At 40.3% G+C, this 22,487-nt stretch overlaps 1 protein-coding gene across 1 annotated transcript in view; it reads right to left on the bottom strand.

Moving 5' to 3' along the window:
- Positions 1–15: 15 nt before the first annotated feature.
- The window catches only part of itga3b (integrin, alpha 3b), a 28,873-nt gene continuing 6,401 nt past the window's right edge, over positions 16–22,487 (bottom strand). The window contains exons 2-26 of the mRNA XM_046068144.1: positions 14,915–15,042; positions 13,143–13,225; positions 11,357–11,606; positions 11,028–11,126; positions 10,560–10,764; positions 9,892–10,085; positions 9,200–9,288; positions 8,970–9,106; positions 8,527–8,613; positions 8,369–8,436; positions 7,986–8,131; positions 7,661–7,807; positions 7,436–7,533; positions 6,622–6,775; positions 6,400–6,474; positions 6,232–6,311; positions 5,871–5,948; positions 5,609–5,711; positions 5,137–5,313; positions 3,865–3,978; positions 3,056–3,169; positions 2,528–2,626; positions 2,310–2,435; positions 1,934–2,090; positions 16–1,574 (exon numbers count right to left, since the gene is read on the bottom strand). Coding sequence (XP_045924100.1) covers positions 1,980–2,090; positions 2,310–2,435; positions 2,528–2,626; positions 3,056–3,169; positions 3,865–3,978; positions 5,137–5,313; positions 5,609–5,711; positions 5,871–5,948; positions 6,232–6,311; positions 6,400–6,474; positions 6,622–6,775; positions 7,436–7,533; positions 7,661–7,807; positions 7,986–8,131; positions 8,369–8,436; positions 8,527–8,613; positions 8,970–9,106; positions 9,200–9,288; positions 9,892–10,085; positions 10,560–10,764; positions 11,028–11,126; positions 11,357–11,606; positions 13,143–13,225; positions 14,915–15,042 — 2,962 coding nt within the window. The 3' untranslated portion in view covers positions 16–1,574; positions 1,934–1,979. The remainder of the gene's footprint in view (positions 1,575–1,933; positions 2,091–2,309; positions 2,436–2,527; positions 2,627–3,055; positions 3,170–3,864; positions 3,979–5,136; positions 5,314–5,608; positions 5,712–5,870; positions 5,949–6,231; positions 6,312–6,399; positions 6,475–6,621; positions 6,776–7,435; positions 7,534–7,660; positions 7,808–7,985; positions 8,132–8,368; positions 8,437–8,526; positions 8,614–8,969; positions 9,107–9,199; positions 9,289–9,891; positions 10,086–10,559; positions 10,765–11,027; positions 11,127–11,356; positions 11,607–13,142; positions 13,226–14,914; positions 15,043–22,487) is intronic.

The raw sequence follows: 22,487 nt of genomic DNA, 5'->3' as shown, positions 1-22,487 counted from the left end.
ATAAAACTGCAACGGTTGTTAAAAACAATTTAATTACATTGAAACTGCACAGTACAGCACAACACCAACACAGAGAACAGAGTTTGTGCATTGAATTCAGCCCTTCCCTCTTTACTCACAGAGTCAATGGAGCCTCTGTAGCATCCACAGTCACAGACTGTGGGCTCTCAGGTAACACGGACTAGTGTGGTAATGCAACACTTCTTCTCCTGGTCCAGTCTACTTTCAGCACTGCAGGTTGACCTCAATGGGGCCTGAATGGCTTGGAAACAATCCAAGTGTCAATTTACTGTCTCGTACAAAAATACAAAGCTTTGGGACCGTGAAACAAAGGCCAGTGACATAAGCATTCAAATAGTCAATTCAACATAACTTGTCACTATGTACAATTTATAACGTAACTATCTATGCCAGAGCTTACAGTCTTCAGACATATACAGTATATTACATCATTTATTATTTGATCCAGTGTCACGACTCCCTGTTAAGCTTTCCAGATTGGTTCTTTACTGTGATAACACAAGACAGTGTAATAAATAATTATCAAGTGTACTCCCATCATCTCATCAACACATATTAACTCAGTCTACATACAGACAAGATGCTATTGCTTTTCAATCAAATGTGGGCAATAAAAACATGTCTAGCTGGGCTATAAAATGAATTATTCACCAATGAGTACCATTTTTCTCTGAACCTCTCTGTATTTATTCCCTGAATCAGGAAAATCACTTTTTCCATATGAGGTCTGTGCCACAACTATAAACTGCATTTGAGATGCAAGTCTGCGTAATGCTTGCCAAACACTGACATGGACATTCACATAAAGATGCTTGTTCGCTCATAGCAGAGTGGAGGCTGGTCAGCATATTCTGAGAGCAGTTTGAAAATGATCTCCTAAATGACTTACATAGCCTACAACCACTGACCACAAAGTGATGCATGGGGACAGAGCACGAAAGACATACACAATTCACAGAGAAAATCAATAGACTCATTCCTCTGATTAGAGAGGAAAACAGACATGGTGGAAATAAACATGATGAATGACCAGCAACTGCTAAGAGGATTCAAAAAAAAAAATGAAATGAAAACATACACACAAACACTAAGTTCAATACATAAAAAAACAGCAACGTAATCAAATTTACAATTTACTCTTGAATTCAACCCCGATTTTAATGTACAAAACTGCATTCAAACTTAACAAATTACAATCTCTGAAACAGAATGTTCAGTATATTGCACTGAAAAAGCTGATGAATCTGCTAAAGTTAAAATAAATTGAATCCACAATTGGTCCATGCGCTGTAAAGTCCTTGTGGGTCGACTGAGCCCAATGTTCTTTGTTTGGCCTGTTTCAAACCAGTGTGATGGTAAGTGGTTCAGGTTCCAAAGTAAATGCCTCAGTAGTAGTAATGCTGCATCTCTGTCCAGTTGGTGATCCAATACTTTTTCTGTGGCTCCTCAGGCTGAAATCCCAGATTGAACTGATAGCGCTCAGCCTTACGAATTTTCACCCCCTGGTGCTTTGGCATTATCCGGTAGTAAATGGCTCGCTTGAAGAATCCAAGCTGGTGGGGAAAGAGAGAGAGAGAAGGAGGTGACATTAAAGAGGATACACTTAAACAGCGGGAGAGCTGGGATTAATGATGGGTTGAGATGAAGATTTAGGCTGAGGAAAATCAAGTTAGGTAAAAGATAAACCCGTGCTAAGTAAATTGGTCAAGACAGATTAAATAGTGAAGACAAACATGATATAAAATGATCAGCAGGGCAATGCGCAGCATTAGTCTGAAAGGGAAGTAGAAGTAATGTTAGGTAGATACAAATAGCTGACAAAGAAAAGAAAGAGAAAGTTAAGTGGTAAGCATCCCAAGCTTAGTGCTGTAATTAAAAGTATCGAAAGAAAATCCATTTGTAGGGGTGTTACCCAAAAGCCCCACTCGTGTGTGCTGTTGGGGGGACCCTTGGGGACATCAGTAGTCCTCAGTCAGCCTCTCTGTCTCAGAGGGCTGGATCTTCATCTCAGCCTTCTGGGCCTTGGCCTCATACATCTCTCTCCTGCTGGCCCTCTGAAAGAATCCACACTGGGGGTGGAGGGTGCATGGAAGGGGGTGAGGGTAAGTCAAAGGTTAGACTAATGCCTCAATATGGAGGCTAGAGTTCAGTCAGATGAATGGGTCAACAGCTATCATGTAATCCAGAGAAGATTGTTGGTGTGAGTAACATAAAAAGTACATGTGGAGAGATTTAGGGCTATTCAAAGTGCCAAGTACCGTGGATCATGTAATGATTGGTAGTCTCACCTTCCACAGAATAACAATGATTATTCCCAGTAGTAGAATTCCCGCTATAGCTGCAGAGATGATAATCCATAGTGGGAGCTCATAGGGTATCTCCACCCCCTCCACCGGTTCTATTTCTACTTTGAACTACAAGAAAGGTGGAAAGAGGCAATTAAAACATCCTTGTCATCACCACCATCATCATCATCATCATCATCATCATCATCATCATCACGCACCATGATGGTCTGACTTTCCATCTTGATGGTTTGTTTATCTGTTATGAGCTTCAGTGTGGCTTGACCTCTGACAGTAACTTCCAGAGCTTTGGAGTATTCCTGCAGGAACACACACACACACACACACACACACACACACAAAACATTTTCAAAAAGAACGTTGTAAAAGCCCAGAACCCAGGTATACTCCTTCTATGTCCTTGGAAAAACATGTGTTTGCCTTCTAGTCTTGTATTACAAGTCGCCACTGCAGAAAACTCACTGATGTTACTGCTAAGTATAAGGATTATTAGGAACATTTAGTACATGACTCAAATCTTGCCAAGATAGAACAATATACTTCAAAAATATTTGTTTTGGATGGTATATTTTTACTTTAGGACCTTTAAAATAGCAAAAATGCTTGGAAAGGAAAGCGCAACTCATTAATGTTGTTCCTGAGCTGAAGCAGGAGGAAGTCATGGACAATTTTATTAAATTATTAATATTTTGTGTGTGTGTGTGTGTGCCTCTTGCTGGTGAGCTGACCTCTAGCATTGTGCTGTTCCACAAACGGGACCGGACATAAATCTTGGCTGAGTCAGTCATGTTGCGCAGTGGACAGGTAAATGTCACGCATCGTGCTGTCCCCTTGGAGCATTCCTTTAACATATGATAAGAAAGAAACAGCTTTTAAACAACTAAACAAACACAGACAAATACAGTTAAAGTCAGGTATACAGTTAAAGGAGTTCACAGTTTGAGGAGACTGCCAGTGTGGTGGAAGATTCCCTCCTACATTCAGTGATAATGTTCTATACTACAGTATTTGGTGAAATTAGTTCGTTGCTAGTGGTATGTAGCCGCACTAGTGCCTATTTATTTTATTTATTTAACCTTTATTTTACCAGGAAAGAAATCCATTGAGATTTTTAATCTCTTGTACAAGGATGTCCTGGCGAGGGATGGTAGTGTTGGTCTGTTGGTCAGTCAGTCTTTCTACCAGACTCAAATATCTCAGCAACTTTTACAAGTTGCCATGACATTTGGTACTTACATCATCCACAGAAGATGAATCCTACTGATATTGGTGATCCTCTGACTTTTCTTCTGGCCCCACCTACACATTCGTGATTCAGAGTAAAACATACTGCTGGATGTACAGTATGTTTGCCTGTATGTGAAATATTACTTATATGTTTTCTTTGGTTTGTACTAGCTACATTTCTGTCTGTCTGTCGAACAGGAGAGATGGAATGGGGTGACCTCACCATGGCGATAAATTATAATTGATGTATATTCCAAATGACACATGACCTGTTCATGGGAACGCTTGATAAGGCGGATCCATGTCTTACCAACATGTAGGTCTCTTTGCGAGGAGTGAGCAGTGTGATGGCGGCCTGTGGCTTGGTCATTTTATCATCCACCACAATCTGACGTTTAGTGCGCTTTGGTCCGCTCCCTGACAACTGGAAGACAAGACAATGAGAAGGGAAAATGAAAGAAGGAAGCACATGAGACAGAGACATGACATCAGAGGGCTCGTGGTAATTACTGGTTTTGATAAAGACATTACCAAATTCTTCTCAGAATAGCACTGTCATTTCAACTGTCTATATATGGGCTGCACACATTATGACTTTCTATTTGGGGCTCTGTGAGGTTTGTATGTGGCGACACAGATGTTTTTTTCCTAAATGTATTCCTGAACAGCTGTGGTTTGGCTTGGAGACCATTTTCACACTACTTTTCTCCCACTGACATTTACTCATACTACTCAGACTGCTTCAGTACAGTACAGTACATGTAACACGTCTGTGAACAGCACAATACACTCAACAGCAGCAACATTACAGTGAATTTAGTCTTGCTTAATATTAGTTTAGAAAGAGTTCATGGATTAGGTCAGTTAGGTCGAAAACGTTGTTTGTCAGATGCCTGCAAACATGATCCACCATCAGCCTCAGCTTTGTGTTTAGTGCTAAACCCAGATGGTGAACATGGTAAACGGTATACCTTCCAAATATCAGCCTGTCTGCACTGTCATTGCGGGCATGTTAGCATGCTGGCGCGGCATTAGCATTTTAGCTCAAAGCACCACTGTGCCTCTATCAAGCCTCACAACAGCTGCTAGCATGCTGTAGTCTCTTTGGTCTTGTTTTTTTGTTCCTGTCCTATCATCTCAACCAGTACCTCTGTATTTTTATGCAACCTTGTGGCTTTTCAGTAATGGGATATTTTGGGATGTTTGTATGTCATTGGTGTGGGCAGTAGTAAGCTGAAAAGAAATCTAAGAACAGAAAAGCTTTTGCATAGTTTACAGTACACAGAGATAATGAATAGAAAGGATTTAACAAAGGTTCTATAGGCTGTATTTCACCCCGGGATGTTTTAGCTGCTGAATCACAGGTATTGTTGTATTTTTTTTCTGATCATAATTGTCAGTATATGTGTCAGATTTAGACGTTACCTCAACCTCAATCTGGACAGTGTTTCATTGTATCCAAGATACTTGGGCATTCACTTGACCAAGTGAAGGACTGAGGGTAATACAATGTACTTCACTGGCTCCTGAGGAAAACCATCATATTGTGTCTCTAAACCAAAGCCTAGAAAAAGAGCCTTACTTTTAGTTTTAGCGGGTTGACAACATCTCCAGGAGGGTTACATTCCACCTCTGATTCCCCTTTTACAACAATTTTCGTCAGGTACAGCAGCCACTTGCCATTGGCTACCTCAAAGGGCCACTCAAACTCCACAGCGAGGGTCCCCATGTCTCCCAGGGGCTGTCCACTCATGTCCACCTAGTCAGCAGCACAAAAAAGGAAACTTCAGTAGAAATCAAACAGATGGTGTGAAATAACAGACAGGGCTTGACTGTGACTTTGTTACTCTAAAATAGTATCCACCCCTGGCCTTGCTTGCACCACAAACCATAGCTCTCACATAACAACACGCAATATTAAACTTCTAAGGAATGAAAGTTTTGCCTTCAAAGACAGGGTGGGGATGCGGGAAATGTGGGTTGCACACATATTGTAGATTCAATATACTGTCCTGGAGGTCTAATATATAGTCTGGGTGGTGGAGGTGACTCACATTGAAGGTGAACTCCACCAGACTGCCCACGTCACTGGTGTTGACCATGGCTGACTCGCCCATCACTTCCCCACCAAATTTTGTGTGCACCATGTTGTTCACTCTGGACAGGGTGACAGTTAGAAATTATTGTGCACTGTGCAATTAGAAACTGATCAGGAAGATGATGTGATGTGACATTGAGTACTTTATTATCCATGGCATATCTGTGCTCTTTGCTGTATGTACAGTACGTCATGAGTTGTTAGGGAATGGGACTCACATGGAGAAGGAGGGGAAGATGGTGTTTTCAATCAGCAGGGCCACAGGCACAGGCGTCAGGTCACTCTGCTCACTAAGACTGAAGAAACAACATCTTATTACATTATATTGTGTTCCTGTGTAATATTTAGTGATTGTCACAATAACAGACCCACTGACAATGCAACCAACTTGAACAAAAATCTGATTAGGAACAGCTACTGTGGAATCAAAACTGGGAAAGACATATGAATACATGTGGACCTGAATTATAACTAGCTTCTAATATGCAACTGCTGCCACCCTTATCGACACTTGGTCATATTCCTTTTTAACCTTAGATATAAATGAAATACAATCACGCATCAATGTTAAGCACTTACGTGGACAGAAGCAGCTGGGACTCAATCTCTTGTGTGTATAGATTGATCCCTGATGTCTCAAACATAAGGGAAAGTGATGCCTGATATTGAAAGCAAGAGAGTGAGACGTTTCAAATCCAGCTCAGCAGATGAAAAAAGTCAAAATCAATGACAATTATTCAAACTTACCTTTCCATTGCCTTTAAATGGATTCCCCAGCTCACAAATCACTGTGACGTCCAAACTGCATTGCACATCGTGGTCCTGAGCACACAGTCAGCACATTAAGAAAGTGAACAAAAGTATTATATTAAGCAATTCAAGTGCCTGGAGATGCATGTGCCAGAAAAACTATTGAAATAACTCATAATAGACATTTCTCAGTCATCTGCTGCCCTCCAGTGGACTTACCTCCGACCTGACGCCAGAGTATCTCAGTGCGTCAGGGATGGTGATGTTGAGCATCGCCTGGTGGGCATCTTCACCCTGGTCGTTGGTCACCTCTACCATCAGCCTTATTATCTTCATAGTGCTGCGGAACTCAAGTACCTGGAATTTGCCCTGCCTGGCCACAGGGACGCATGGACAACATGTATTATTTACTCAATTATTTTTCAATCATTATCTTTGGCTAATTAATACATTCACAATTTATATTCAGACATTCCATTCTAATCTTTTGCACTGGTTTTAATAAAAAGTTTAGTGATGGTTACAGATTAGAAATGGCAAATTTAATAGAGGCCACTCTGCATTAGCATTCAGTTTGACATTTTGGGATTCACACATTTTAATTGTCTTGCAGAGAGTTAGATGAGAAGCTCAGTACCACTCTCATGTCTGTATTCTAAATATGAGACTACAGCCAGGACAGTAGCTTAGCTTATTAGCACAAAGCCTGGAAACCGCTAGCCTGTGTCTGTCCCAAGGTAATTGTACGGCTTAAGCAAACAAGATATGACATGTTATATCTCTCTTTCCAGTCTTTATTCTAAGCTAAGACAACAAGCTGCTGCTGGTAGCTTCATATTTACCCTACACACATGAGAATGCTAACAATCTTCTCATCTAACTCTGGAAAGAAAGTAGTGTATTTTCCCAAATGTCAAACTATTCTTTCAAATGTTAGCTATTCGTGACTTTCTTCTAAAAATATGGTTTCTGTAGAAGCTTTTAAACCCCTTCTCATTCAATGAGGGCTTCAATAATCAGATTTTAGTTTCACCTGCGGTAAGGGTTTTTCTGTTCGTCAACAAACTGGGCTGTCACCTGCAGGTTACTGTTACATTTGTTGTCTATGCCACACTCCTTCTGAAAGTTAATCTGCAGGAAATGGAACAAATAATTTCACATTATACCTTACAGGGAGGCTGTCACATATACACATGCTTCACAATATACAGTTATTTAAAATGTGGCCTATAAATATGGTGTATGCCCCACTCCATACCTCAGTTCTTTCAGTGAGTTTCTGCTCCTGGCTGAGAACTGGGAAGGCGTCCAGGTTCTGCAGGGCACGTCTGGTTTTAGGTTTTTGTTCATCTAAGGACATGTTGAGGGAAAAGACCACCGGTTTCAGTTTGTCCCTCACAGTCGCCTGAAGAATCATCCAAGAATCTTATATTAGTCTTAAATGTCCACAGCGTTAAATAAAACACACATTTACAAATATGAGAACACACATATCAATTACTACACACACACACACACACACACACACACACACACACACACACACACACACACAATACCATGTATTTGTACTGAGACCTTACCAATGCAGTCAGTTTCAGAGTTTCACACTTGGATACGGAAGACAGCAGGCTCAGGAAGCCGGTATATGTGTCAGTGTTACCGTCCTCAAAACGAACACGGGGGCTTCTTTTCCTCTCTATGTCAGCCTCCACTGTATACTTTACCGCTTTACAAAGTAGAGACACATACAGTACATTTTAAAACCCTGCGGCAAGTTCAACTGTTTAATAAATAATACAACAATATAAACATAATAATGTAACAAACAAATCACATTAGGACAGACTAGCAAGCAAGCCAGTATCTCCACAGTTTATAGATTTACAGCAGATTGAATATTGCAGCCTTAATTTCATTCAGTCTGTGATTGAAAGAAATCACAAATTTAAGAAAGACTGCTTACTGATGTTTTTTTTGAAGTTTTTGTTTCCAGTGCTTAGAGTGAAGGACATGCACACAGTCGCTGTAATGCTGTAAAACACAAAGAAAAATCACAATCTATTTTCAAACAAAATTGAATAAGCCTGTTTCAGAATAAAATATTCTGAGCAGACATCTCACCATGGTGTATTTCCAGCACACTGATTAGGGTCCACAATCTTTGGCCCGACGGTGAAGTTCTTAGTTAAGTGGATGACTGGTCGAGCTCTGAAAACAAATTTAAAAAAAAGAGGAATCAAATTGTAACCAAGTTATATTATCATATAAAAACAGTACACACATTTTACCTATTTACAACTGAGGCATCCACCATTTACTGCAACAAAAGTTGTTGTTAACCTTGAAAACTATGTCCTTCCACAATGCAATATTTTCATGATCTAAGTTTAAAATAACTGCATTAGGCAAATATAATTTTCTTGTTTGACCAAAACGTCCAAAAGGTTTTCAAAAAAGGCTACAGGACTATCTCATATTTATTTTAAGTAAAATCATGACAAACAAAGAAACCGGGTTTAACTCAATAATGCCATGTTTCTGTATAGCCTCTCCCTTATTTCTACCTGAGCAGGGCCATGCGGTCATCCAGAGAGCCAACTAAGATGTCAGGGTAACTGTTGTCATCCATGTCCATTCCTCCGTTGATGGAGTAGCCGAAAGTCTTGAATCCTCCATTTTCCACTGATTTACCCTCAATCACCTACAGAGGACAACAATGACACATGGGAGATCAACACAATAAATTTTGACCCTTTCAGATTAAGTGCATCAATGGCTTAAAGACAGATGTTACCTGACTGTGCTCCTGTGAGATTCCCTTTTTACTCCCCATCCATATGTAGACCCTTCCTGTGTCATGGAATGGAGCTCCCACTGCAAAATCTGCACACATTGACAATAGAGTGAAATACTGACAGGAACCATGCATACGCAGGCTGCTGAAAATAATCTAAGGGAGGCTGTGCATGGGACATATTAGCTCCCTAGGTGGCAGTAAAGCACTAATGAATGATTAGTAAAATGGCAGCAGTACCAATTTTATTATCTTATTATCTTTTGGTTTTCAAGTAGTCTCAAATACAACACAGTACATTATATTTCCCTGTTTAGATACCCACTTAGCAACAGTGCATAAAAACAACAACTCTAACCCATGCTTCCTCTCTTCACACTCCTCTTTTCACAGCAGAACAGTGTACCAACTCTTAATATAGAGTAGTATACACAGGGGTGGACAAAATAATGAAAACCCTTCTTAAAATGGACTTTAACTTAAAGTACCTGCATTAGTACCATTTCACAAGTACATCACCTTGTTTTATCAATGAACCTGCAGTTGGGGTGCAATTATTTTGCCTTTTTGGAGTTTTGAAGCCGTGTTTTCAACTGCTTTTCCATTTTATTACTATTTAGTACTATTAGTATTTACTTTATTTTTCGTTTGTCCCTGTCAGTGCAAAACAAATGTTGCGTTCAGAGTCATACCTTGGAATCCATCTTGGTTGACGTCACCAATGGCAGCCACTGCAAAGCCGAATCCCGAGGCCGATGGACCCTTGAGCACCATGGTGGCGTTGTTCTGGAAAGATCCATTCTCATTCATAAAGATATACACTGCTCCTCCCTCATCCTTCATACGGTCAAAGTAAAATGGGGCGCCCACAATCAGGTCATTCCAGCTGTAACAGTCAAAAAAGATATCCAAAAATATACTTATATGCACACACACCCCCCAGAAGATGGCATTCTAAATATGACCGAGCATTATTCATAATTATATGCCTTGCATCACACATTTTCTTTATTTTCCCATTTGAGAATTTAGAGTTACAGGCAGATCGTGCTTGAAATTCTGAACTAATTAACGTGCTGTCATCCACAATTTGTTTTGGGCCACACTGATTATTGTTAATTTTGAGGACACTGTTGAATTTTAATTAAAAATCACTTCTAAGTTGGGTTTGTTCTCAAACACCATGATATATAACAACATGATCTACAGAGAATAGATAGATTCCCAGCATGGTATCCTTGTCCTTACAATTCCCAGCAGTAGTCTAATCGAGTGCATTGTGAAGGAGCCTTATATTTAAAATATAAAATGAAAAGTCTAAAGATAGTATAAATTTTCAGTGTGGTGTGCAGAAACACACTCGTCATTGTTGAGGTCGGTGACAGCCAGGCTGTTCCCAAAGTACGAGCCCACTTGTTCCCCTGGGATGATGAGCACCGGCTTGATGTTTTTGTCAGTCTTTGTCCCGAACACCACAGAGCCCTTGGAGTCGTCCCTGGGAGACCCTGTCACCACTGTGTAATCGTCATGACGCAGCAGCCTTTTCTCCTCAACAACTGAATAACCTGCAGAAGAAAACATTTGAGATTCAATGCTAAACTGGCATTACAGGCCTTTTTGAATCCCACATATAAAAAATATGACACTTTTCTGAAATGAAAACTATCTGTACATAACATCATCTTGCTTTTTCTGCTACTTTTGCAAATTATACTGACAGATAGATATACATCTGAGTGTGTGAGGTTTAAACAGTTTTAAATTAATGAACTTTTTTCCTCCAATGATTTTACAATTTATACCGTGAAAAATCATACTGTATATTTACCCATATAACTGTTTCGTCTTTTTAGCTGGCCAAAGTCTTTGTCTATAGAGTCCCAGGCATTCGCAGGATCTGGATCTCTCCATATTACGTGAACATTTCCTGTAAAACAGAGCAGAATTAGACAACAATGTAATGTCTGCTTCATGCACAATGGACAGGTTTCCCAGACAGAGGATAATGTCAGCGTTAGACTAACACTGAAATTTAGCAGCCTTGCACACAGTCTAATCTGTGTCCATGAAACCAGCTATAGCTATAATAAACCAACTATTATTTCAATTTTAAGTAACAAAACACTCTCTTTTTGACATTAACTCTTCAGTGCCCACCTTGCCACACGTAGCTGCCTGTTGCGCCGATGTAGACATCATTGTCAGTCATGCCGCCTGAGATGCCCATGTTGCACATGCCCTCAAGTTCCATGTCAAAGTTGGGGTTGCAGACCTCGTACGTATAAGTCTGCCATTCATCAGTGGGGTCATATGTCAGGTCGTTACTCCTGACAAAGCACTTTCCTGTCATACGCCGCTGCTCCTCTGAGCTGCCTTGGATGATCTTCACATAGCGATGCCCACATGCCTGGACACCAGAGTGTGTATTCTGGGATGTTATGGACTGTACAATTGCCTCTTTTTTGCATCACAAATATTTTTGTATGAATGCAAGTAATGTTCCTTGTGGACAGTAGGATGAGGTAGTCTTTCCCTATACATCAATATAACTCAAACAATATAACATGTTAGCAAAATGCTCTTATACATTAGGATAGAAAACTCCTGGTTAAATAATGGTTATAATTGTAATATAAACAAATTCAAATATATATATATATATATATATATATATATATATAACAAATGTCTGTGTCTATAAAAATTTTAAAATTAAAACATCCCCCTGTCCCATACTCCCCCTGTTAGGGGTTTGGTTTTGTGCTCTGTGCTACAATCTTGCTTGGGTCTGTTATGATGTGTTTTATTGTCATTTTGCCATTTCCACGTGTTTGCTAGTTGTTGATTCACTCCCTGCCCCTGTGTTCTAGTTCTGTGTCCTTGTTTTGATTTTGTCTGTTAGGTTTAATGTCATCTGTCCTGATCTAGGCCTATCAGTCAGTAAAAGACTTCCACTAAGGAAGCACTGGTGTATCCTCGCTCATAGGTCCTCAGAGATCACTCCTTGATCCTCGTTCCTCGCTCCTCACAGCGCAAATAAGAGCTTTGGGATGGTCTGCAAGATGACGGAGGGGAACAACTTCCAGTTCAAGCGAGGAGCGAGGAGAGAGGAAACGACAAATAAGACACTTGAGAAGCACCCTCACCTGTTTGCTCCTTCCCTGCTCATTTGCCCCTGTATTTAATGTGCTCAGTTCTGTTCAGTCCATGTCTTGTCCTCGTTACAAGTTGGGTGTCCTGTTTCAATGTTTTTTTGCCATGTTTTTGGATTACGCTGTTCTCTTTCAGATTTGTGTTACATTTTTGGACAATCATCTTTGCCTGCATTACTTCATGTAAACTCTGAGATTTTTGTTGTGTTTAAATAAATCATGATTTACTAGATCTACTCCGTCAAGTGTCTGCATTTGGGCCCACACCTCAGTTTACCTGCCTCTGCACTCGGCCAACCCTGACACCCCCTTGCAATTTTCAGCAACAATAGAAGTGTCAGGTGTGCTATTACAATTTAAAATCAATCAAATGGAAATTATATGATAGTTGATTATACAGCCAATGTGTTTACATGTGTACAGTATATTCATAGTCAAACATATTTCCTCAATAAAAGAAAACATATTTCCTCTATGAATCATATAAAAAGGAAAGGAACAATATAATATTTTACTTATTACCATGATAAGTATCACTCTCCATGCCATTTCGTACCTGCATGTGTCATTCTGTCTTGGGTGTGTGTGTGTTGACTGTAGCCTCCGTTTACTGTATGCTTCAGTAAATATTGCAGCAAGCGCACTGTGTCATCTGTGACACTACATATTGAAATACATAGGGTTTTATCTCACCCTGCATCCCCTCAGTGCAAGAGTAAATGTTACCGTGTACCATGTAATATGCCACCTGTGACACATGACTAATCGAGTAAAACAGGATGTCATCTCACCAGCACGCGTCCCGCCTGCTGGTCTCTCTGACTGGCCACTGTCACACCCAGCCACATGCCTTCCACCATCTCAGATGGATTTGCTGTGGATGGGTCAGATGTGGGAATAACATTAAAAGTGCAAAACGGTACTGTCAATGTGGATATAAAATGCAGATTATTGAAATGCTTTTACTTAACAGGTTAAGGTTTTTACCTTAACCTGTTATTTTAACCTAAGAAACCAGCATAAAGTCCGTAGTCAGCCTAGATGTGTAGAAATATTATGTAGAAAAAAACATTTAACATGATTATAATGATATTAGTCACAGGAAAACCAACCCTAACAGTAAAGCTTCATTTGGCCTGGATCATGCCCTGACAGGTATTAACCACAAAAATGTGCTGTGACTGCAGCAACAGTCACTCTAACCTCAACATCAAAAGTGACAAGGAATCCTTTTATTATGGTTCTTACATTTAGCCTGCGGGGGGCCTGTTCACCTCCAGCTAGTAGAGCGGTAAGTCTATCAGTTAATAACTGCACTTTCAGAGTTTCATATCCTGGAGCTCATCGTGAAAGTGCAAATGATGCTATATGACACTCTGGGGGATAAGACTCTGAGATTATTTGACACTACTAGGTCTGTCCTTAGTGAATAAAGAGGAAGCTAACTGATTATCATTTGCAGGTTATTATTTACAGTTCCTCACTTAACAGTCAGGGAAATCCTCTACAATAAACTGTACTTTAAAGGGAAACTCCAGTGATTTTACACATAAAAGGTCTGTTTATTCGTCATGGGGAGTACAACTCAGCCTGTGAAACCCCTTGTATAATGTCTTCTGTGGCAAAGGAAGCTTTGGCAAGTCTGATAAAGTAACCTCTAATGATATCATCAGCTATATCTTGTCGTGAGCTTGAGAACCAGAAAGCCTGAAATGCAAACTGAGGGCATGAAAGACAGTGAGGGTCTTCCAGAAAACATACTTTTTGGGTGAGTTATGGGAAATAGGTTGTAGAGTTTAACCTTTAGATTAGAGTTTAATCGCTGCCTCTGCTGCTTCAATTTTGACCATTTTAATTTGACCACTTTTAATCAACTTTATGAAAGTGAAATACTAAATTATTAAATTATTTAATTGAGTATCCCTTTAATAATTACTGGAGTGCTTCTGAGCCACACTAGCGCTGTGGTCCAGACTAAAAGATCTCAAAAACTAATGGGTGGTTTGCCATGAAGATTTTGTACAGACATTCATGTCACCCTCACTGTGGTGATCCTCTGACTTTTCATGTAGTGCCGAAAATCAGATCACAATTTTAATATGTCCAGTACTTCAAAACAAACGACATCTCCTTTAGCCTCAATTGTAGTTGGCAAGTGTTAGCATTCTAACACGTTAGAGAATGGTTTAACAGGGTAAGCATTATACATACACAACATAACATTAACATGTTAGCATTGCCATTGTGAGCATGTAGCATGCTGATGTTCGCATTTAGCTCAAAGCATTGCCTTGCCTAAGTACAGGCTCACATAGCTGCTAGCATAGCTGTAGACTGGCCATAGTCTTGGTTTCACATCAATGCTCATTTCTCTCCCACTCCGCCTCATCTTGTAGTCTGCTCAGTTGCAGACTGCAGTCAACTACCATCACTGTGTGCATCAGGCTCACTCAAATCACTATCTAGCCTTGCATAGAAACTCTTTTATAATACTACAACTCTGCATTCTCCTGTTAAATACCAAAACGACTCATCATTTTTGAGAGCTCTGCATCATGCTTACTTGTGCTGACCAGGTCCATTCTGGAGCAGTCAGCGGTGTCTGTTGTAATGGGACAGGAGTAGACAGCGCCCGTTTCACTGACATTTTTTAGGGATTCGGCTTTCTCTTTGGGTGCTCCTGCAAGAATCCTGGATACACACAGACAGAGAGGCAGAGATAAAGATTATCAGATTATATAAGAGCTTTGTGGTGTTAGACAATACAACAAAGAGACAGTAGCAGCAACGTAAAAAGCTAGATGAGTTCAGATAATAAAAATTCTAGTCTAAACACAGAAAAGCCTATCCTACAGGTTTAAAGTTACATTTGAATATGAGAATCTTGCTTCCAACTTCAGCAGCATTTAACAGTAGAATAACTTGCCCTTATAAAGTACATGAATCATTAAGGGTGACACCTTGGACACTTGTCCACACTTGTTGAGTATGTACTGAATTTGGTTACACACACACACACACACACACACAAAGAGTGAGCCAGTTCATCTGTAAATTAAAAGCGGAAGGAGTGGAGCAGTCAGAGCATGACCCGTGACAAGTCTGGGCACTACACACACACACAAAGACACACAAACTAGCTTCTTGGTGATGGACCTGATCTTTTTGTCCACTCACCCTGACATTCCCTGCATCAGCACCTTTTAACACACCACAGAACTTTGAAGCAGAGGGATTACTCCCTCTACGAGGCTCTGTGCTGGGACACACTATTTACTGTCAACACAAGATTTATTAGCTCCACTTTGAGGGCGGAAGGTGCCGAGAGTCTTGTTTACAGTGTGCGTATGGACTGCTGTACTACGTGGGAAACAAAAGCATAGTGCCCAATAGGTTCATTCACGCTTTCTATCACGCATTGCTGGTTGGACGCTGGCATGTTACTCGCAGTGGTGAATGGGGGAAAGTGGAAAATGGTGAGTCAAGTTGTTAGTCAAGCTTGTGTACATATTACTTGACTTTAGAGCAGCTGCCTCCCTTACACGCACTGATAAGTAAGAACAAACACACATAATGGGTTTAGACTTGAAAATACACCTTTAGATTAAGGTCATTGTGAACTACTTTGACCACATCTGGGGATTAACATAAATAAATATTTCATAGAGTTTGTAAAATATTATTGCCTGGTCACACATTACTCATAGGTTATGTGGTGGGTCTTCATGCTACACAAACTGTGAAACTGTGTACCAGGCTCTACTGCTCCACCACAGCCTTCTGTATTTATACACCCCCTTACATAGACAAAATACCCCCATACTTACTTGCAATCTAATCCTGAAGAGCCCAGACAATAATATTTTCTCTTTGATGTGTCACTCAGAAAGTTTGTCTTTGCCTGAAAGTCAGTCATGTGAGTTTTCTACTGCCGCTGATCAATGAACGAATTACCCTGTTACCGATTTGAAACTATCTTGGTGATAACATTTTTAGGTGTGGCATATGTTTTATTCTTATCTAGTCTCATTACAACCAGGCTGAAAAATTTGGTCCAGAACTATGACCACATTGCCTCTTTAAGTACCCTTAAAGAGGCAATGTGGTCATAGTTCTGGACCAAATTTTATATAACAACCCCACATTGAATATTTTCCACTGATGCACGAAAAACAGACATCCTCCAGCCATGTCTGCATCATTTGAAACAGAAAGTTACAATTAACTCTTCTTTCTGCTACCAGAATCAGCAATGAATCAACTTTCCTGTCGCAGTGATGACAACCAGAAAGAGCCAAGATGGCCTCTGATGGCCAGTATTTCCCAGTGGACTGGGAGGAAGAGACCTTGGTTCAGGTAATCATTCATTAATGTAGACAGCATCTGAGATTCCACAGAGGTTTGCAGTAGTTAGCGGGGCTGACAGATATGTGGAGAATCAGGGCCACAGAGTCCCACTGTCTCTACAGTAAGAGTGAGCACATGCATGTGCTCCCATAATACAGAGCATGTAAGCGCATGAGCAAGCAAGTGTGTATTTGCTAGTGACTTATGACTAGCATTTCTACTTCCATGGCTGTTAAGGCAGAAGTCATGGCCAGTGTCTCAGCATACTCACTTGCACGGTTAGCCATTCTTGTGGGTAAATCAAGCCGCATTTAGAAAGAGCAAGAAAGAAAGGGCTCAACCCAGAGAATAAGCAAGACTGTTATAAAACACTTAGTGTGAACTTTGTTCACACAGTCCAGCGCTAACCACACATGCTTTAGATAGGCTTGGGTGACCTTGTCTGGCAGAGTGCTTGTTGCAGCAAACCGGAAGAAAAGACCTAGTCCAACTGAACCTCATGAGCATAAACATCTGACTGTCTCATCAGAGCCAAGTGGGTCACCTGTGTTTGTTGTGGAAATTCAACACTGTTTATTGATGCTATCGCATTTGATATATAGTGAAGACACAGCTTAAAAACTAAAAAATGGTGTTTTCAGCCTGACTGAAGCAGGTGTTATAATGTTATAAGTCATGTAGTAAAACTTTAATTAAAGGAATAGTTTGACTTTGGGAAATAGGCTTATTCATTTTCTTGCAGAGAGATGAGAATATTGATACCGCTCTCATAGTCTGTTCAAAGATAACAAAAACACCAGCACCTTTAAAACTCACTAATTAACGTGGTGTTAAATCAGCACAAAAAACTGTATAATGTGTAAAATTCAATACAATAAGACAATAAGAAATTACTGGGCCCGACCAAGAAATTGTTGGGCATATAATCCTCTGTAAAACCACAATGTTGTTTTAACATTTCAGTTTACTACCAAATAAACATTTAATAAGCTCACAAAAACATAGATCTAAGGTGTTAAACAGAGCTAAACTAGTTGTTGTTGTTTGCCCTTGTTTCCAGTCTTTATACGAATACGAAGCTAGAATCAGCACTAGCAAGCTGACGCAGGATCATATTTCATGTACAGACATGAAGGTGGTATCTCATCTGACTCGTGGCAAGACAACAAATCAGTGTATTTCCCAAAATTTTGAAATGTCACTTTAAATAGGACCCTAACAATCTGTGCTACAGTAATGACTATGCTTTTCAAATACACAAAAGCAAGCCAGCTAGACCAAACATTGTTAGCCATAGCCTGTCCATGATATCACTGTTATCAGGTAAAAACGTCTCTCCAAATGTCAACAAAAAAGTATTTTTAAATTGATGATTGTCACTTTATTTGAGGGGATTTGAAGGGATTTCCTAAGTCTTCTCAACTCACATAAAAATCTCCAAAGCGTGAGTTACGAAGCGGTGACTCATGACAACACACCTCATATCCTGTTCCAACTGAAACACTGTGTGTTCTCCTCCTATCTGCCTCCCTGCTCATCACCTCCTCATAAACAGGCTATCAAAGGCCCAGGGAAGGAGGGGGGGGGGGGGGGGGGGGGGGGGGGGGGGGGGGCAGCAGCTGCATTCCTACTCTGAAGACATGTTGAAATTTGCCCCCTCTGCCTAACAAGTGATCCGAATGGCTGGCTAAACCAAACATTTACTGTGGCAAACACACCCAGTCAAGGTGAACGTGGCTGCATTTTTGACATCTAGGAGTGAAAAACTCTCAGTAGAAGGGAGTTTGATGAACTACTGTATATTCATATCAGTGGTGTTAAGTTAAACAAACAGAGGTCAAATTATCTGGTCATCTTAATCACCACAGCATCAGAAACACTCACACAAAGGTCCTGACAACAGCAAAAAAAGAGGAGAGGGAGGAGGTGTTGAAAAAGCGAGGGAGTGATGGAAGGGAGGAAGAGAGGCTAAGGAAAAGGGTGATCGCTCCTTGTCTCACAAGAGAGAAAAAAAGTGAAAACACTACATTGGTCACAGTTTGGTAAACAGACATCTTTCTATACACTCAGGCTCTCGCTCCCCCCTCCCCCCACCTGACTGCTCCTGACTCAATAAAATCAACAGCACAGGAAACCCAACTTAATTAAAGATGACTAAACCCCTTTTGGATGACATTTACTCTCCATCTCATTGGCTTTGGCAAGACCTACAAAAAGAGACAATGTGCAGGGTCAGTCAGTTGTGTTTACAGAAGAGCAAAATGTCATCTTTTATTAGTACATTCATCTTCATCTGGGCCCAGTCTGAACAGGAGAGTGATGAGACACATGATATATGTCTTTTGCTGGCACACAACTCTTCACCCTGAGAGGTATAAATATTTAAACATGGGGAAGTGAGAGAAAGGGGGTGACAAAGAGACCAAGATGGAAGAAAGAAATGAAAGTACAAGAGAAGAACAAAGAACGAAGAGGGAACTTCATGCTTCTAGCTCTCTGTGGACAGTGTGTGTCTTTTTTTTAATTTTATTTTTTTTAGAGTGCATGCTCAAAACTATAGTCGCTGCGAGTGAGTTTGAGCATGTCAGCCTTACACAACTCATGGATCACATCTCTAGATAAGGCTTAAGGCTACCTTTTTGTCACAGGGTGTGGCTGTGGCCCTCAGGGCGAAAAAAAAAATAGAAAGAAAAACCTTCAGCTTCACATCAAGAACCTCAGGGCCTGTTTTATATTATTAGCCATGCAAGTCTTTGAAGAACCACTGATATACAACATGAAGAAAGAAGTTGTGATTATTGTCACCTTTCTACAAGTTTCATTTCTTCTAGAGCACCGTGTGACACAATATACAAATCATATGCATGATAATTTAGTGAATCAAGGCACATCTGCAGGGTGTGAATTTTTTAAATAGCATCCAACAGCTATATAAACCAGTTGTGATTCTGTTTTATACATCATGTAGAATGTGGTCTACCTCTTCTGAAATTAAAAATGTGATGCATCATGCTGCTGTTGTCAGACCCACTGGAAACAAGTAGACACGCAGATGTTGCCCCTGGTAACAAGTGGTTGTTGGATAAGGATACAAAGGGAGGATTGGTGGAAATGAACAGTGCTGAGGAGGTTCAGTGGTGTGCAGAGGAAAGAGAAGTTTAAGAGAAGTGCATAGACTGTGTCTAAATGTGCCAATGATGTCTCCATCTCCAACACTCCAAAAATCACTTTTTGCACAAGAGAACGAAAGTTGGTTAGTTATTTTGCAACATTGCTGCTTGTGTGGGAATTATTTCAGGTAACTGGAGGGCATGTTCACACTGAGACTACAAGTGCTGGAGAATTAAAGTGAAACAAACTAAATATGACAGATGTTTCTGTGATTTCGGCAAGGTCTTGGTAGGTGTGCCTCTTCCAGCACAAGACGGACAACACACCAACGTTGTATTGACACTCCCCGTTCTACACTGTAGTACATAGCAGGTCACCAAATTGCCAAACAACTGTGGGCACGGAACAGGCACAAAAAATGCTATTAATCCTCACCCTTAATCCTAAATCCATTTAACAGACACACACCAATACACTCTCTCTCTCACACACACATACACTCCCCTATACTGTACCCTCAGTATTTTTCAGCACGGTACAAAGCTATTGCACTACATGCACCTCATATTGATTCCAGGGAAACATTGCCACTTAGCAAATAAATGGAGATAATATTGAATGGAGCGTCTCAATTTGCAGATTGAATTAAGCACAAGAGCAGACCAGGGCTGAGATCTTTTTATTCTCTTGTTATGATGTAATGACTCCACTTGAAAGATGAGAGGATGGTTGATATGATAGACATCGTGTGTTATAGTGTGTTCAGCTAATACTCCGCTGACTATCAGAGGGCACACAAAGTCACGTGATGAACGTGTGTGTGTGTTTTTTTCTTTCTCTAACTGCTATGCACCCAGTGTGGTTTTACTTGCATTACAATAGCACTCTGATAAATCCAGGTCTTTGTACTTTCAGGAAACACTCACACAAAACGGTAGTAGGTGGGGGTGAGCATGCACATTGCTTTCAGACTATTCACAGTGAGCACGCCCAGTTGTTAACACACTGACTATGTGTCTGCATGTACAGAACATGGCTAACAGATGAGTCCTCTCTGAACAAACAGTGATACATCAACCTGCTGCAAGTAGAAAAATGTTAGTCACACCGGCCTAAAGGCACCTTTAAATCTCCTATATCTTTTAATTCTCAGGGCTGGGCAATATGGTGTTTATAAAGATGTTTATAAGGACATTTTCCAATATTGATTTATATCACAACATGGGACATGTCCAGTATGTGAAACAAGACCTTCAATAACTCATTTTGTAGGTTTTTAATTGTAGCATGCACAGAATGATGAATGTGGACAACTGAAAAGAGTAGTATAATTACATGATACACAAAAGTCAAATAAAGTAGATAAACAACACCATGGAACTATGGCCCAGTCCAAACAACAACATTCAACCACAAAAACGTAACCCTTACAACCTTCTGCACACAAAATGATCTACATTCTAGAGTCCTATAGGAAATAAACTACAGTATACCTCTTATTAAGACAAGGGTGTCAATTATTAACAAAGCAAACATGCATAGATTAAAAGGAAGTTAGTGGTGAATTGTGCACACCTAGCAAAATCTACACACACTGCTGAGGGAAGATGTGATTAAAATGTTATTTCACAAAAAAACACCCCCCAATACAGCAGCCCGTCTGGTAGGATGCAGTCAGAAAACTGCTGCAGGGTCGTCTTTCTTTTTAAAGCGTTTGTTTTTAATTTCTCTGAGCTCACTGACTGTCACTGAGCTGCGCTCTCATCTCTAGTAACAAGGCTTCATAAGTCATCAGCCTTGTAAGACTCTCACAGTGTGGCTGTTGATGGTGACGTTAGAGAAACAAAGACTGTGTATGCATAAAAATGTGAAATAGAGAAAATGAAACGCTGGCATCGTTGTGAAAAATGGAAATGAAATGCAATGCATACATTACTGCAACAATAGAACAGAGTTAAATAAGTTAAAATATCAGTCTGCACCTGTCTTCTTCAAGCATACACAGACATACACAGTTGTGTTTTATTACTACAGAGGACGTTGCATTGACATACAATAATTCCTCAGAGATTTACCCTAACCCTAACTGTAAACCAAGTCTTCACTCTACAATATGATAATTACATTAGGGGGACTTGCGTTTTGTCCCCAAAAGGAAGGTGAGGTGGCACACACACACACACACACACACACACACACACACACACACACACACACACACACACACACACACACACACACACACACACATAGCAGTCTAACAGGGTATCTCAGCTGGACAAACATCCTGCCATTGGTGAAACAGTAACAAGAGAGCAAACTCATTTAGACTCAGTATGACAAATTAAACATTGCAGGTCATCCCTGATAATAAACAAACTCACTTTTCATTAGCAACAAGTAAAACCTTGTCTGAAAAAGACAATGTTATTTGGCTTATGTCTATTGGTCTGCTAACTCCACCCACCCAGGGTCTGTTGTCCCTGGATGAATGATGACAGACTGTCAGACATTGCCACCATCACCCCAATACCATACATGATTAACACACACACACAAACATGCTATCTACCAAACTGACAGGGAGAAATACACACAAATGTATGCATTCAAAAAGGAACACACACACTCACACACACACACATGCGCACACAGTTGGACTGAGCCTGGACACATGT

The sequence above is a fragment of the Micropterus dolomieu genome, linkage group LG14 (genome assembly GCF_021292245.1).
Source record: "Micropterus dolomieu isolate WLL.071019.BEF.003 ecotype Adirondacks linkage group LG14, ASM2129224v1, whole genome shotgun sequence".
Lineage (NCBI taxonomy): Eukaryota > Metazoa > Chordata > Actinopteri > Centrarchiformes > Centrarchidae > Micropterus > Micropterus dolomieu.
Note: the sequence above shows the minus strand (reverse complement) of the source record. Positions and strands in the feature narration are given on the sequence as shown.